The sequence below is a fragment of the Notothenia rossii genome (genome assembly GCF_949606895.1).
Source record: "Notothenia rossii genome assembly, chromosome: 12".
NCBI classification, from domain to species: domain Eukaryota; kingdom Metazoa; phylum Chordata; class Actinopteri; order Perciformes; family Nototheniidae; genus Notothenia; species Notothenia rossii.
The window spans coordinates 12,950,492-12,965,818 of record NC_136911.1 but is presented as its reverse complement, the minus strand read 5'-3'; the positions used below and the strand labels follow the sequence as shown (position 1 = coordinate 12,965,818).

The following is a 15,327-nucleotide window of genomic DNA, read 5'->3' as shown; positions in this document are numbered from 1 at the left end:
CTATTGGATTATTTGATCTGTTAAGGTTATTCATATTTTCTTCAGGATGATTATACAACCTTGTTGATCACTTAGCTTTTTCATCTAGGGTAATTATTACTGCACAATTGTACTTTGTTGTATGCAACCAAAAGTGCCTAATTCGAATTAATGAAAAAATATGATGGTAATCATAGTAAACAACCTATACCTGCAGAATATCATCCTATTAACATTGTATTTTTGATTATGTGAACATTCAAATGTGAGCTTCATCTCATAGCAGAGTGATCCTTTAAGAATCCCCACAGAGTAACAAGCCCAGCTGAAGATGTTTGGTCTTGTTATCCAAGCAAGCATGGAACAAATACAGGTTTTACTCCAATTCAGCTCTTAATTTACTCAAGTAGGACATTTCATAATCTGTTGTTATTGATATTCAGTAGTTCCCTGAACCTGAAAACAGAGATGTTTGGAGACTTTCAAAAATTGTTAATACACATTTAGAGAAGTAACTAACAAAAGTAGATAGGTCCAACAGTGAAATATAACCTTTAAGGGCTAGCTTTTTGAAGGATATCTACCTGCTGTGCTCTGCCACATATAGCAAAACTGCAGAATCTCACTCAGGATTCCAGGGGAATTGACTTTACCGAGCTGCCACCTGTTTTAATTAACGGTGCAGCACATTGGGTTGCCCACCTGCAATATAAAGAGTCAAACTGAAGATACGGTATTAATTAACATAATCTTAGAACAAATCAAAGTAATTTCCTTGCCGTGTGAAATAGGGATTGTAAACCACTTAGTGTAGATGTGATTAATTGAACAAGCCCATGAAAGGTTCTTGTTCTTATCGTGCAATGTAACATGATAGTAAACTGAACATGCGTATTACTGTATATTCCAGTCTCAAAAATGTAGTTTAATTCTCAGACTGAGTGCACTTTATTAAAAACTGTTTTTGCGTCAGTCCTAACAAGTTGCATTGTATTGCAGCTACTTCATACTCAGAGTCATAGGTTTTGTAAAGCTACTCATTTATTAAATATAATTTCCAGAAATCTCACTACTGACTCAGTGTTAGGACTTTTGCTCCAGCTATATGTAACATGTTATCCTGGTCAAATATACTTAAGGTTTCAGTTTCATTAACAACTCAACAGTGCAGGATGACACTCATGTTTTGTTTTTAATCACAGCAAGATTGTTACAAATGTCTAGTTGCCAAGTTCACCAGCAGCTTTACCATAGCATTTTCTTTGACAAATGAATTAATATGGACCTTTTTAATTTGCAGGGAATTTGTTAAAACTAAGAATCATCAATATGTATGCAACAATGTGGCCTAAATGATTGAAATAAGTGAGGGAAAGTCATCCTGGGTGCAAATTAATATTTGATTAGGCTATATTCCTCATTAATTCAGCATTAAAGTTTCAGCATTTCATTTGAAAGGTCCCATGTCATGCTTTTCTGGTTATTACCCGTCCCCTTTTTATGCATGTATAAACGGTTTGCAGAGTCACAAACCCTCAAAGTAGGCCTACACCCTGTAGCGAGTAAAACTCTAACACTGAAAATACCTGTCTATGCTGCCCCAGAACGCCTCGTTGGGGATTTCTCTTTTTCCATTATTTACTTCTTGGGTATAGTGATGTATTTCGGGCAAAGTGACGTTACGTCCGCCTAGCCGTTACGTTTGGACCAATCCGCGGACTTCCTCACACACACACTCGGCGGGACGTTGCGAGGCTCTCCGCTGCGAGGAGCGGGACACTGTGAGCTGGCTCACTGGTGTGGGGTTGGCGAGACATCGAGACAAGCTTAAAAGTTGTATTTATCATCTGAATTTGGCGAAACAAGTTTAATATTCTAAAAACCAAGACTTTGTTTATTTGAAATCAGATGAAAACAAACTGTCACGGACCCTGCCGTGTTATCTATGATTACTATTTGCTTTTCATTCATAATTTCAGCGGGAGGGAGGGGGAGCGGCGCTGAGGAACAGCAGAGTGCGGGCTGACAGGTGTCTGTGTTGACATTCCCCTTATTGTGGAATAAGGGGAATGCAGAGACAGGCTACAAGTGTTTTAGGTTCAAGTTAGACAACTAATGTCTGGGTTAGTGTTCATGACTTCATGTTAATGTCATCTTAATAGTTCATCTCAATACACACACATTTTCCGTGCTTTCCAATAGTTTAAAATAGTTGTATTCCACTGTTAAAAAACCTGTTCAATACAAACATGCCACTTGTAAAAATGAAATAACATTTATGTGAACTAATATTTGTTTAGTGAGCTTATTAGAGGATGTTCCCTGAAAGATTGTAAAATGTCAATGAAGATGTCAGACTTAGTATATTTGTTAATAATTAAATACAACACATGACATTTTTGTGTGTGTGTGTTCCAAGTGAATCTGCGGCCCCATGGTGGCCAGTACATCAATTATGTGGCCCCCACCACCATGAAAGTTGCGAATCCCTGACATAGAGGGTACATTCAAAGTAGTACATTCACTGACATGAATGACATGGATATGGCGCCACCTTGTGTCATGTTTAAAATGCAGATTATTGACATTAGGTCTGGCAATACAGTCAATCATTATCCTGTTGATTATTTCGCAGATAAACCTAGTAACCCCACCCCCAAAAAAACGGCTCTTTTGAACAGCTCTTTGAAAGGAACGGAGCCATAAGATCCGGCTCCATTCAAAGAGCCATAATTCCCATCACTAAACCCATCATCCAAGAGTGGTTTTCATAAGTAAAACCTATTTTTTGGACGGACACTATAATTGTTTTGACTATGTTCAATCTGAATTTTCTTTAAAATAAAAAACATCTATATTGATTCTGACTTTTCTACATCCAACTCACAGGTTTATCATTACTTTGAGAAAAAAGATTATTAATGTTCCCCTTTTAGAAGTGTAGTTATGGTCATTTGTTCTGGAAATTCTTCTTGGGGGTTAACAGGTTAATGTGAATTTTTTTATTGATATCCACCCAATCTGCAACACGTAGCCCCCCTTGGCCAAGCGTGTGTGAGTGAGTGACGTGTTTGTGTGTGCGCGAGCTTGTGTAATATTGAATCTCTATCTCTCTCCCTCTCTCTCTGATGTGTCCTCCCCTCCTCTTCTCATTCGTTTCCACTGAAAATATTTTTGCGTTTTCCTATCTTGAGCAGCGCGTCCTTCCACCACTTGTTATTTCACACCTTGACCGCATCCTGTAGAAGCCGTGAATACACAGTCTTCTTCTCGTGCCTGCCGGTTCTCTGCCGCACCGGTGTTTCTTTCCGTATTTGCATTTTTGTTCTCTCCTGCCGGTGAAACACTTTCCTCCCTGCTGTAGGAAATCATGACCACGGCTAAGGAAGGCAATGTAACGTCGAAATCGGCTCAGCAGCAAGAACAGGTACCCATGAGCTCTGCTCTCACTCACTTTGCTCTCGCATATTAATATCAACAGTGTCGCCATGCTTTGGTTGGCCAACACGCTATAGTCCTATTAGCATGCCGTCCTGCGGGGTCTCTTTTCTGACCGCTTGTTCTGGTGTGTTGAAGAAAACATAGTAATTTGGAACGCTCGTAATAAGCGTTTGCACTCCGAGTCAATATGAAGTGAGCAGCTGACGTGCTGTCATTTAATCACGACTGGAGGATTTTAAAGCCTCCCGCTTTTGATAATCATCATTAAAACGCAGTCATCATTATTCCGAGGTCATTATTTAGTCAATTTAGAAACGGGAGACAATGAGCTGTTTGTGTTTTCCGTTACATCCAGTGCGCTTCACCTTGCAGTAGGACAAGCAAATCAGCTCAATTAGCCTAACTTGGGATCGTGCATAGGCCTGCAAATATTGCATTTATATTAACAGTTTAAAGTGTAAAGTCCTCTTACTTTCTAAATATGCAATACAATGATTTTAAAACTGTGTGCATTTCAGTGGAGCAGGGTGGCTTTGCTCTGTTTTCTTTACAACCTCCATCAGTCACTGATAATGGATCATCTGTTGACCCACCTCCACAGAGGGGCAATAGCATCACATAATTGTATTAGTATCAATGTGTATCATTTTTACGACTGGTAAAAGATCACTCATTTTGTTGTTCTGTAATGCCAGGGATGACAAATAATACACTGCAGTAGGAGCCATTGAATTTGAACAATGATGCAGCTTTGCATTTACAGAAACCTTTTATAAGCATGCACATGCCAAGGATATATTAAAAAATGTGTGCATTGGAATAAATGAATTTACCTCTTTCAACTATGTTTATTTAACTAATGCACCTATGTAGATCTTATGACAATATACTCAATCACTCTCTTTTTACATCATTACCTCAAATGAAATGTTCTGCGAGATATGATATGTAAATATACCATTTCATTTTGTAATATAAGATTTTATAACCTTGAACCTGACAAGACATACAAAAGCATTTTTATGTCCGTGAATAAGTGGGGTCCCCTCTTATCCTGTTGATAGTCTGTTGCTTACTCTTAAATGAAAGAATACGGTTTTAATTTGTCAAGTTTCCTTGGTTTGAGCCAATCTATAACAGACTGGAACTGAAGAAGGCAACCTTCACTGCTAGCTAGCCTCTACCTTTCTAAAGATGACAGAAAAGGTGAGAGGAAACTCAGCTTTATCCTGCCGACATACAACGTTCTCCCTCTGTGATTTAGCTGTAGACTATCAGCCTGCACTCTGAGGCAGCCACAGGTCCACCAGTATCAGCCTGCATGTGCTGCTTGTTTGTAGGCACAAATATCAGCTTAAGCAATTTATGGTAAATATGTTTGTCATTCTTCAAGAAAAAATTGAAAAACATTTGCTGGTCGCAGCTTTAGAAATGTAAATGAGTGCTGGATGTTAAAGAATGATGGTTGGCCAAAACAGGCAATTTGGAGACATTACTTTGATCTCCAAAAGTGTTTTACTATTTTCTGACATTTTGTAGACTGAAAAGGGGCTTCAATTGATGATTATTTTCACAAGCAGTTAATAGTATGGTTAATTATAAAACATAATTAAAAAAATGGTTTTGTTGCAGTCCTAATATTATGTTCCGTAATGAAAGCAATGTTTTCATATTATTAAAGTAGTAGTATACAATTCGAAAGCACTATTGTTAGCTGCAGTGACTTCCTTTTTTGTAATTACTGACAAGATTCAAGACCTGGGGCCTCATTTATAAAGGGCATGGGTGGCGCCAGGATTCTTTTGCTGCAGTAGCTTAGCAGTTGCTATATGACAGCACAGCGTTGCTAGTTAATTTTCAAAATAAATAAACAAACAATACCAGTGGGCCAAGCACGAGCCTTTTCATATTGTAGCGTTCACCGCTATTCAAGATCACGAGCCTTCAATGTCGAAAACGTTCTCTTTATTTTCTGGTATTGACGGCCACAGCCACGCCTTACAGAACCAATAAATAATATAACACTCATTATGACTTTTACCCACACTCGAACACAACTCCTACCGTCTCCTACTCCCCACACACACACACACACACACACACACACACACACACACACACACACACACACACACACACACACACACACACACACACACACACACACACACACACACACACACACACACACACACACACACACACACACACACACACACACACACACACACACACACACACACACACACACGGTTATCCGGCTGAACCGGCTCCGTTGGAGATCGCGGTCGTTTACCCTGACTTGTGAGAAATCTTTCCATTTTCGATCTGTGTTCACACACTGAGAATTATAACAACATTAGCCAAGTATCAGTCTGCGCTTTAACTTACAACGACCCCTGATAGATCTCGCGAGAATGTGTATAAATATATATACATTTTCATAACAAAACAATGGGGTTGCTAAGCCGTTTCTATGCCAATTGTTGGAGTTTATTTGGCAACTCCAAGCTACCCCCTGGCGCCCCTGATAAAGGGATATATGCTCAAAAAATGGCGTTCCCAATGTTTGCGATTTATAAAATACTAACTTGACAGGAAAATGTGCGGTCCTCCACGCAAACTCTAACCCATGCGTACGCACTAAACACAAAAACGGGAGAGACGAGAAACTGCGACGCTGTTGGCAGAAGGAAGAATGGAGAGAAATATGTGGAAATAATACCATAAATAAAATGTTGCCTCTCATTTATCATATGAAGAATTCATTGTCAAACATTGATTAAAGCCAATCTTAAAATGATTAAATAAATACCTGTTTGTGACTCCTCAGTGCACACAAAAACATAACTTGGAGAAATAAATAAATACGGATATGATATTTAAAACCACCTCGAATATGTTGTGTTAATGTTATGAAATGTCTTCTCATAAATGAGCAGGAGGACAGAATTACGTCTAAACGCCGTTTTGCATTTCTATCTGGTTGTAGATACGAGCATGGTTTTATATAGGCTAGGCCTACTATCACGTTTAATCGTTTTTTATGCCGCTTGCCAAGACTTGATAAGTCGCTCGTAAAACAGAGGAGGTATGGAAACTAAGAACACCATATGTGGTCAATTGTACAGCTAATATAACACAACACATTAGTTGTATTTCCTTTAACTGTTGGATTATGGATATATAGTTGCTGATCGAAAGCTGGAACACAAACCACCAAATACAAAGAAATAATTCAGATCCAGTCGTCATGACTCCACTCCGGAGGGATTCACTGATCATTTATTACAGTTTCTCATCAAGGGGGTGTCTCCTGTCCCCGGTGCAAACACACTGCCTGAGGAAGGCTGTGTATCTTTTTTTTCCTTAACCTTTTTCGGACCACTTATTTATTTATTTTGGTGACGATCCGACCTCCATGATGCTACTCTGGTTTAAACTGCATCCACCAAACAATATGATTGATCTCGACCTCCCCAAAATAAACAGAATCTGAAACGGTGTGAGATTTCTTTTTTAGCTTTTCTGTCGTCATTTCCTGCGATCTTCTTCATGCAGTCAGTCAAAATGAATGAAGGGGCGTTTATTTGACTATTTATAGGCAAATATGGGCGTTACGTGAAGCCCGCAAAAGCTGCGCCGCATTTCGAGTCGATTGTGATTTATAAAAGGGAAACAGGCGTAGGAAGTGCCGTACGCACTTCCCTCGCCGGTACGCAATGTTTTGTGAATCGGAAAATGTCTGTACCTATTGTTTTGCTTTGTACTACGTAAGCAACCTTCCCACGTGAATTCTACGCAAGGTGTTATAAATGAGGCCCCAGGTGATACTGCAACAACTATTAAATGGTGACAGTCAGTGGATTTACCTCAGGCGTGAAGCTCCAGCATACTGAAAAAATTGCTTCAAGCATATCTGGTTTTAAAATCGGCATCAATGTAAGACAGACATGCATGCATGCACACAGGAACACACATTACAACGACACACACACAAACATACATGCCGCTGTGATTACGTGAGGTCCTGTTGTGGCCTCCTGATTGATGGTTTGCTGGCCAGGCTTATGGTCCGGGGACAGAGGACGGAGATAGAGGGCAGCTCAAAAGAGATAGCAACAGCTCTCCAGTAATCAGCTAGCTTCAGCACAGAGAGTGGAGATTGAGTCACACCTCTAACACACATTACTGCAACAGGGTAGTGGTTCTCAAAGTGTGAAAGGTCAAGACTTGGTAAGGTGGAGTCATGTTCTTACAGAGGCAATACATTGTGGACTAAATTAAGTCTAAAGTAGGACTTTTTTGTCAAAATACGCTCATCTTTGACTTATTACATTGACTGCAGAAACAGAGGATTGTGTTTTCTGCTGTGAGAAATGTGTTGATGTCCAATTAAACTGGCAATACAAATGTTTCAAGTAAGATTTCTTTGTTACTTCCCACAGCCAGATTGAGCTTTAATACATATCATAGCACCTAACATTCAATGAGGAAAACGTCTGTGGAAATGCCTCTTTGTATAGACCCTTAATCTGTGATACTTAGGAAGATCATGCATCGGGTAATGCATGCAAAAGTGTGAATTTTGAATATTGTGAGTCCAGCTGAAAGGCAAGCTCTGTCCTGTTAAAGTTGATTAAGCATCTCATGGTAGTAGAGCAGTAAAGGACTTCAGGAGAGTTACGAAGCCAAAACCTTACATCAGGACAGCAGCTTGAGTAACAGCTGAGCGGAGCTGCCTCCGGGTGTTCCTAAAGAGAATAGAGCCAAAGAAGGAAATGACAAGCCATATCACGGGTAGGATGGTTGGTCTTACTCACTTTGTAGCATTTTCTATTCTCTTTGTATTTGTTATTCATGAGTGTGCCTAGACTCTTTGCTGGCTGGTGATTAAAGGTATACTTGCATCATGATATTGTACTTATACAGAGACAGCACATGGCACAAGGTTGTCTAGGCTGTATAGGAAAAAAAGTTAAGGAGAAAAGGGTTAAGAGATTGACTTCTTACTTATATATTAGTTCAGTGCCTATTTTTTTTATGATCTTAAGTTTCTTGTAAGATTCTGTGATGACTAAGTAACCTCAATGTAACTACATCTTAAATCCAGTAGGTGAGGTCTCTTTTCAAATATTGATAAAATGTTGTTTATTCGAAGCAGAGCCTGTCTGCTATGAGCTGATAAATGAAAGCATAACATGTGAAGATGCTCACTTGAAAGTCGACATATTGACTGGAGGAAAAAGCCAGATGGTAACATATACTGTTAAGATGGTGGCAGTTTAAAATATTGTCAAAATGATGATATTTCGCTATTACATGTTTGTGCCTTTTTCTCTGTGAAGTAACACGCAACACAGTGGGAAGACTAAGAATGTTCTACGTTGCATCTGCGATGGGTTTTTCGTTTTTGAATGAAAAAATGTACCATACAGCATTCATGGCGGTTCAGTGCCACAGAGTTTCCTTTTTTCAACATGGTGCACTTTGCATTTGTGACTGATGGTTCAGAGGTGCCACTCGTCATCAGCTTGTCTAATTTCATTAATGTATACTCACCTCCTTTTTACAAGACTATTCACTGGTAATTTTATATTGGTCCATGGTGAAAATCACCCAAAGGTTTTGCCAATTCAGCTGTCAGTCATATACTGTATGTCAGCTAGTAAGTTTATAATAGGATGGTCAGAAATGTGATCAGTGTATGTAGATTTGTTCTGCTTGTGTAAGATTTGTAACAGCCGGCTCACAAATATGAAATGGTAAACATTTTGGGCAAATGCGATTAATTTAAATGGAATGACAGTGATTAGTAGATTCACTCCTGAAGACAAAGTTCAGTGAATAGCAAATCCACATAAATGTTTTACTTAAAGTAACATTTTGGTCAACTCTAAAGCAAATTCTTGCTGAAGGAGAATCTGTGTTGAACCTACCACACACTTTTACTAAACCTCCCCCGTAGAAAATGAATGGTTTGCAGGCAGTTATTCGACAGTAATTGATGGCGTTTAATTGCTAATATCTTAATGCAGTACCCAGCAACCTGTTCCTGTTTTGTTATCTTCAGCCTATGTATCTGTATGATTATTATTACTTTTTTTGTTTTGTTTTGTTACTTCCCATTGTAAAGCGTCCTTGGGTTTCGTGAAAGGCGCTATAGAAATTGAAATTATTATTATTTTAAATAAAATATGTGAAAGCATTTATAAGCATATTGCTAGCTTGGAGAGGATTATTTCATATTTGTATTACCTATAACCCAAAGAAAAAATGCCAGGAAAAACGTATGGCCCTATAGAGACAAAGTGCAAAGGAAACTCATAGAGGGCTCAAGTGGCTGACTAGCACTAGATGTTCCCAGATGGTTAAGTTGTCAGCATCTTAGCTCGCAATTAACGCTAATTTAGTAACTAGCCCTATACGGTGACGCTTTAGCACCTGCTGCTTCAGTATGAGATTTTATGTACAACAGTTTAAGCAAAATGCTGAAAATGTAAAGTGCAAAACCCACCACCAAGAGGTTGATTTCCATATGCATGAGGTTATTTATGTCAATTCTGTATATTCTCTGCATATTTTGAATTCCTGGTTCGCTTCTCACCACTCTGCTTTCCACTCATATTGACATACTAGAGTTTTTATGTGAATCATGTTAACTGTCATACTTTTTTAATGCTCAGGTAACTTGCACATAGATTTCTCATGTGGTGAATACGTAGCTTACATGGTGTAAGGTCATCATCTGCTTTTTTCCTCTTACTGCATTATGCCATTTCAGCTAACTCTTAATGAGAGAAATAAGCAGGAATGCAAAAATAGTGTTTTAAAAGCAAGGAGGGACGAGATGATTTACTTTTAGAAAGCAAATAGATAATAAGCCAATAACTCCTGTTCGCCAAGTGCCCTTGACTGATAAGAAGGAATGGAAGATGGATTCAGATAATTGGATGCCCCTAATGTTTGTGCCATAGTTCATTTTAAGGGCAATTATGAACAATTGAGCCGTGGTGTTGGGGTCTGAAGTGGAGATTAGAGGCGAGATTGCCAGGCAAAACCACAGCGCTTCATCATGATTGTTGTCATGATTTAAATGTTCTTTGCCAAATTGGTTTATAACATGAGGGGGGGGGGGGGGGGTGCTTTAATACAGCAATAAATATTCAGTGTTTGAAGCAACGGTCAAACTAAATGTCATGACAATCCTCCATCTTACTAATAGCCTGTGTAGACATCAGGTGTGTCTGTCTGTCTGTTTGTTTGTGTGTGTGAGTGAACACACCTCAGGAGGAGTTTCCATACAGTGTGTAAAACGGCCTCATTTAGGAAAAGGTCAGCATCTCAGAGGTGTCTTACTAAGTAGTATTGTAATTGTGAATATGCACAATAACTCAGCTTTTTCTTTATCAACCTGAGTGGTATTATTACTATACATGAAGGAACTGGCAGAGAATTTAAAACCAAAGCTTTCATTTCCTTATCTTGCGTTTAGGTGAAGATCACTATTTTATTTGGAGGGAAATAAGCTAACTTCATTTTAAATACTGACTGACTACATTTGTATTATAGATAACCTTTTTTAACCAGAAGTTCCCTGTGGTTGGAGGTACATTTGGTTTGCTGTGGGAAAATACTGAGCAAGTGAGATGAATGATGCTTCAGACTGTCAGGGGAGTGTCAGCCTGTATCTGTGTCTGTGCACGGCATAAAGGATGCATTGATATCTTTTTTAATTCTTTACTTCATTTGCTTGTGTTTATCTGTGCCTCTCTCCAGTCCGTTTGAGCTGTGTTTTATGGCCTTATCAATGTGCTGTAATTAGACACCCAGAGCTGCGGAGCAGGAAGGCGATCAGGAGCCGCCATGTTCCGCCGAGCCTCTAATTGAAACGTAGAGCGTTGCCAGGTTCAACGTTGGCCCCCCTCGGGTCCTTCTGTCGTCTTGCTGCCACCTCCATGTTGGTGACAAACATTCAGAAGAGCGATTGCAAGTGACGAACGATAAGCAGGTAATTGCCCATAGGCTCAGATGCGAAATTAGGAGAAGCTGTGCTCCAGCTCCATTGGACATACTGCTAGAGGTTGTTTTTGCCAGTGTTGGGGGGAGTGTGACAGCTCAAAATGATACACATAGCTGTGGTGAGAACTGAATGGCATTAACTTTGTCTTATTTAAGCTTTGGTTTCAGTGTTTGTCCTCAATGTCTGGTATAGGTTGTTCAAATTGTTGTTGTTTTTTAAATCAGTTTATCAGTTTTATAAATGTATTGTTGAGTGACCCAAGTTTTTCATTCATTACATAACTATACCGTAGTTGTTTACATGATATGCTATTAAACCATTTGAATCTTTGAATTCATCTTTGAAAATAAAAATGATCACCAATTTCCTCCCCACTTTCTCCAGTGAAGGAAATTGCACAAAGAGTCACTTAGTAGCCTGGAGGCAGCTAAAGGCTATGCCCACATCTTGGCTTCTGGCTGCACAGCCTGGCAAAAACACGAAGAATGAGCTTGCTTTTCGAAGCCAGTCTTACAACCAGTGTTCTTGTTGACATTTATTGCCTCCGACCTTTAGTGTTATTGTTATGGCTGCAATACATTTTGCCACCGTGGAATACTGGTGGTGCTTCAAATTGACCAACTCAAGGATTTTACTGTGACAACTCATCACATTATGGTGATTGAAGCGTGAAAGTAGGCATCCTGCTGCATTATCATCTTTCTCTACTTGAAAAGCATGATTAGTCCGGCAATCATGTTGTCAGCTCTATCCTGGCGTGCATCCCCCAGCTATATAAATCAGAATCAGAATACCTTTATTAGTACCACAGAGGGGAAATTTGCAGCGTTACAGCAGGAAAGAGCCACAGACAGCTTAGTGTTGCATATCTGAAATGCGTTAAAGTACTAAGTTACAATATAATAAACAAACAATAAACAATATGCTAAAAAAAAGATAAAAACTAAAAAAGTTACATCATTTTCAAAAATACAGATCAAAAACAAATCAAATCCTGTAACAGTTCTTAGGATTTAACAGCCCAGTATATATTACACTTATTAAAGATGGCATGTGTATATAAAGTATATATTGCACATAAAGCACATATTGTACATAGTTTGACGGTATTTAACAGCAGCAAGTTACACAATCTACAAAATACAAGATACATACCTTGTAACAGTAACAAGGGTTTAGCAGCCAGGTATAAATTACACAGTTATTAACAGCATATATATATTGATTGATTTAGTGGCCAGGTATAAATTACACAGTTATTAATGGCATATATATATATTGCACGTATAGCACAAAGTTGGTTTGTATTTAGCAGCAAGGGGTGATATAGTCTGTGTTGTGGTGTGTGTAGGAGGGTCTACTAGGGGCAGTGCTGGTTGTAAAGTCTGACCGCTGCAGGAATCAAGGACCTACGGCAGGGGTATTCAACTAGATTAGGAAGGGGGCCACAATTGTAAAATGTCTTGAAGGCGAGGGCCACAAGACTGACAATGAAAATGAACAAATGCCATTGTTATTGTACAACCAACCATGCAATAATAAATTATTATTATTATTATTGATATTGTTATTATTATTGTAGTAGTAGTAAAATAGGCAACCAGAATAGTAATGTAGGCTACTGTGGCAGATTTGTGGTCTGCTGCGGAATATAAGGAGGGAGAGCGAGACGCAGTAGGGTAAATGGATATTTATTTCACACAAGGTTCCCGAGGTGGCTAAAACAGAACAATCCCTCAACGGGCAAATGATAACTGGCAGGGGTCTGGATTCTCGTCCTGGCGTAACGTTCGTCTTTCCGTCTGTCCGCCAGTCTCCTACTGAGAGAACAAAAACACACGTGGTTAAATACCACCGCATTCCTATCATTCTAATCCACTTGACAGCTACGTCAATCCCAGGCAATTAGCCGCTCCGCCCCCTGCTTTACAACCTGCCGCTAAACCACGCCCGCCCCCCCATACCACAGCTACTTTATTCTAATGAATCCATATAGATTTGTGTATTATAACACCAAAATGCTGGGTGGCAACAAATACCAGAAAACAATGCTAGGCCTAGGATAGCAAATGCGATCAGTAAGAGGCAGAGGAGGCCTAGAAGTCCGAGATTAACAAAGATGCAAGCATAGGCAGCGTCCCATCATTACAAAATAAATGAAAATAGAAGCTACCTGACAAATCAGTGTGAGAAGTTGCATTTCCGAGCCATAGCCAGTTTGCTGAATTCAGGTCGGTGCGAGGTCAGAGCAAGCTGCATGCACTGGTTGAGATGTTCATCCGTGAGTCGATTGCGATGTTGATTCTTTATCAAGTTCATTGTCGAAAATCCGGACTCGCATATGTAAGTAGATCCAAACATGGTTAACAGGTAGATAGCCAGTCTCCGGCAGTGATGAAACTGATGAGTAGAATGAGCCCAAAACTCGCACAGTCCCTCTTCTCCGAATTTTGCTTTCAGCACATCAGAGCTCTGAATTTGCACCAACTCCAGCTGGAATGCAGCCTCGTCAATACCGGGCATCACGGCTTTCGCCTCGGCTGGACAGGACCCGGAAACATCGACCGCAAATGGATTGCGCACAAATAAAAGAACCTGTTTTGGAATCTTGAAGTCGTTGAATCGCTCTGTGAAGTTTTCAGCCAAGCTTTTCAAAAGTCCCTTCATTCCAGCCATTGCTGCGCTGCTCACGGGGACGTTGCGTAGTGTTGGGAAGTGGATCTTCCTCCCCATTACGTCAGGTAGAAAGAGGTCCAGGTTCACCCGAAACGCACTAACCTTCTCAATGATCTCAGCCACACTTGACCCTCCCCCCTGTAGCTGCAGGTTGAGTGTGTTTAGGTGGCCCATGATGTCGCACAAAAAGGCAATCTGTGCAATGAAATCCGGCTTTTGCATGCGTGCAAGTAGGTCTTTAGCTTTGCTTGATTTCTGGCTTGAGAGGAATTCACTCACCTCCTTTCGCAGTGCAAAGAAACGTTCGAGAACACGTCCTCGGCTCAACCAGCGGACATCGTTATGTTGCAATAGGTCTGAGTATGCGGCTTCCTGCTCTTGAAGCAGCATTTTGAACAGTCGGTGCTGCAGACCTGACGTCGAGCGAATATGATTCACAATTTTTACGAGAGTCTCCATTGTTTCTTTCAACTCCCCTGACAATTTCGCACACAGAACTGATTGATGTATGATGCAATGCAGTGTGTTCACTGTGGGATGCTCTGCACATAAGCGAGATGCAAAGCCCCTTTCTTTCCCAATCATGGATGGGCAGCCATCGGTAACGAGAAGGTTGATCTTACCTAGATCCAAACCTTTCTCTTCAAAAAAACTCCAAACTGCAGCGAAAATCACTTCACCTGTAGTGCTGGTTGTCAGTGGTAAAAGGCATAACAACTCCTCTTTAAAAACGTCACCATCGAAGTACCTCACAAACAGCGAGAGCTGTGCCGTATCTGTTGCATCGGTCGATTCATCGACAGCGAGTGACATGTACTCTGTCGATTTGAGATCGGCAATTAATGCTGAAAAACAGTCCTCAAACAGTACCTCTACTCTTCGACTTCCCGATGTGTCAGAGAGCGGTACTTGCTTCAAACGGTTCATTATATATTCCTTGTTTTTATCTCCTGCAAAAAGTTCATCCACCATCTCAAGAGTACACTCCTTCACAACTTCAGCGTCAGTGAATGGCTTTCTCTTTTTGGCTAAAGCGAACATCACTCGTAGGGAAGCAGCAGTGGCCTTTTCCTGGGCTGTAGAAGCAGTTGTAAGAATAGTGGTTGATGCAGTGTAAGAAGATTTAAGTATTTCTATTTTACCACGTCTAGCTGTGCTACCAGGCGGGTAAGCAGCATTGAAGTTAGCAGCATGCTTGGTCTCATAGT

The 15,327-nt window shown here is 40.1% G+C and overlaps 2 protein-coding genes across 3 annotated transcripts in view; one reads left to right on the top strand and one right to left on the bottom strand.

Annotated features, from left to right (window-relative positions):
* The window catches only part of LOC307026621 (A-type potassium channel modulatory protein DPP6-like), a 352,894-nt gene that overhangs the window by 163,020 nt on the left and 174,547 nt on the right, over window positions 1–15,327 (top strand). Inside the window, exon 1 of one of the 2 annotated variants that reach the window (XM_079662164.1) lies at window positions 3,129–3,406. The exons of the other annotated variant lie outside the window; for it this stretch is intronic. Coding sequence (XP_079518290.1) covers window positions 3,350–3,406 — 57 coding nt within the window. The 5' untranslated portion in view covers window positions 3,129–3,349. Of the gene's footprint in view, window positions 1–3,128; window positions 3,407–15,327 lie in introns of those variants that run through there. 2 annotated transcript variants of the gene reach the window in all.
* On the bottom strand, window positions 13,131–14,611 carry LOC307026622 (general transcription factor II-I repeat domain-containing protein 2-like). The gene is made up of 2 exons (XM_079662166.1): window positions 13,617–14,611; window positions 13,131–13,263 (listed from the first exon to the last, which is right to left on the bottom strand). The coding sequence occupies exon 1, from the start codon at window positions 14,576–14,578 to the stop codon at window positions 13,625–13,627; it is 954 nt and encodes a 317-aa protein (XP_079518292.1). The 5' UTR covers window positions 14,579–14,611; the 3' UTR covers window positions 13,131–13,263; window positions 13,617–13,624.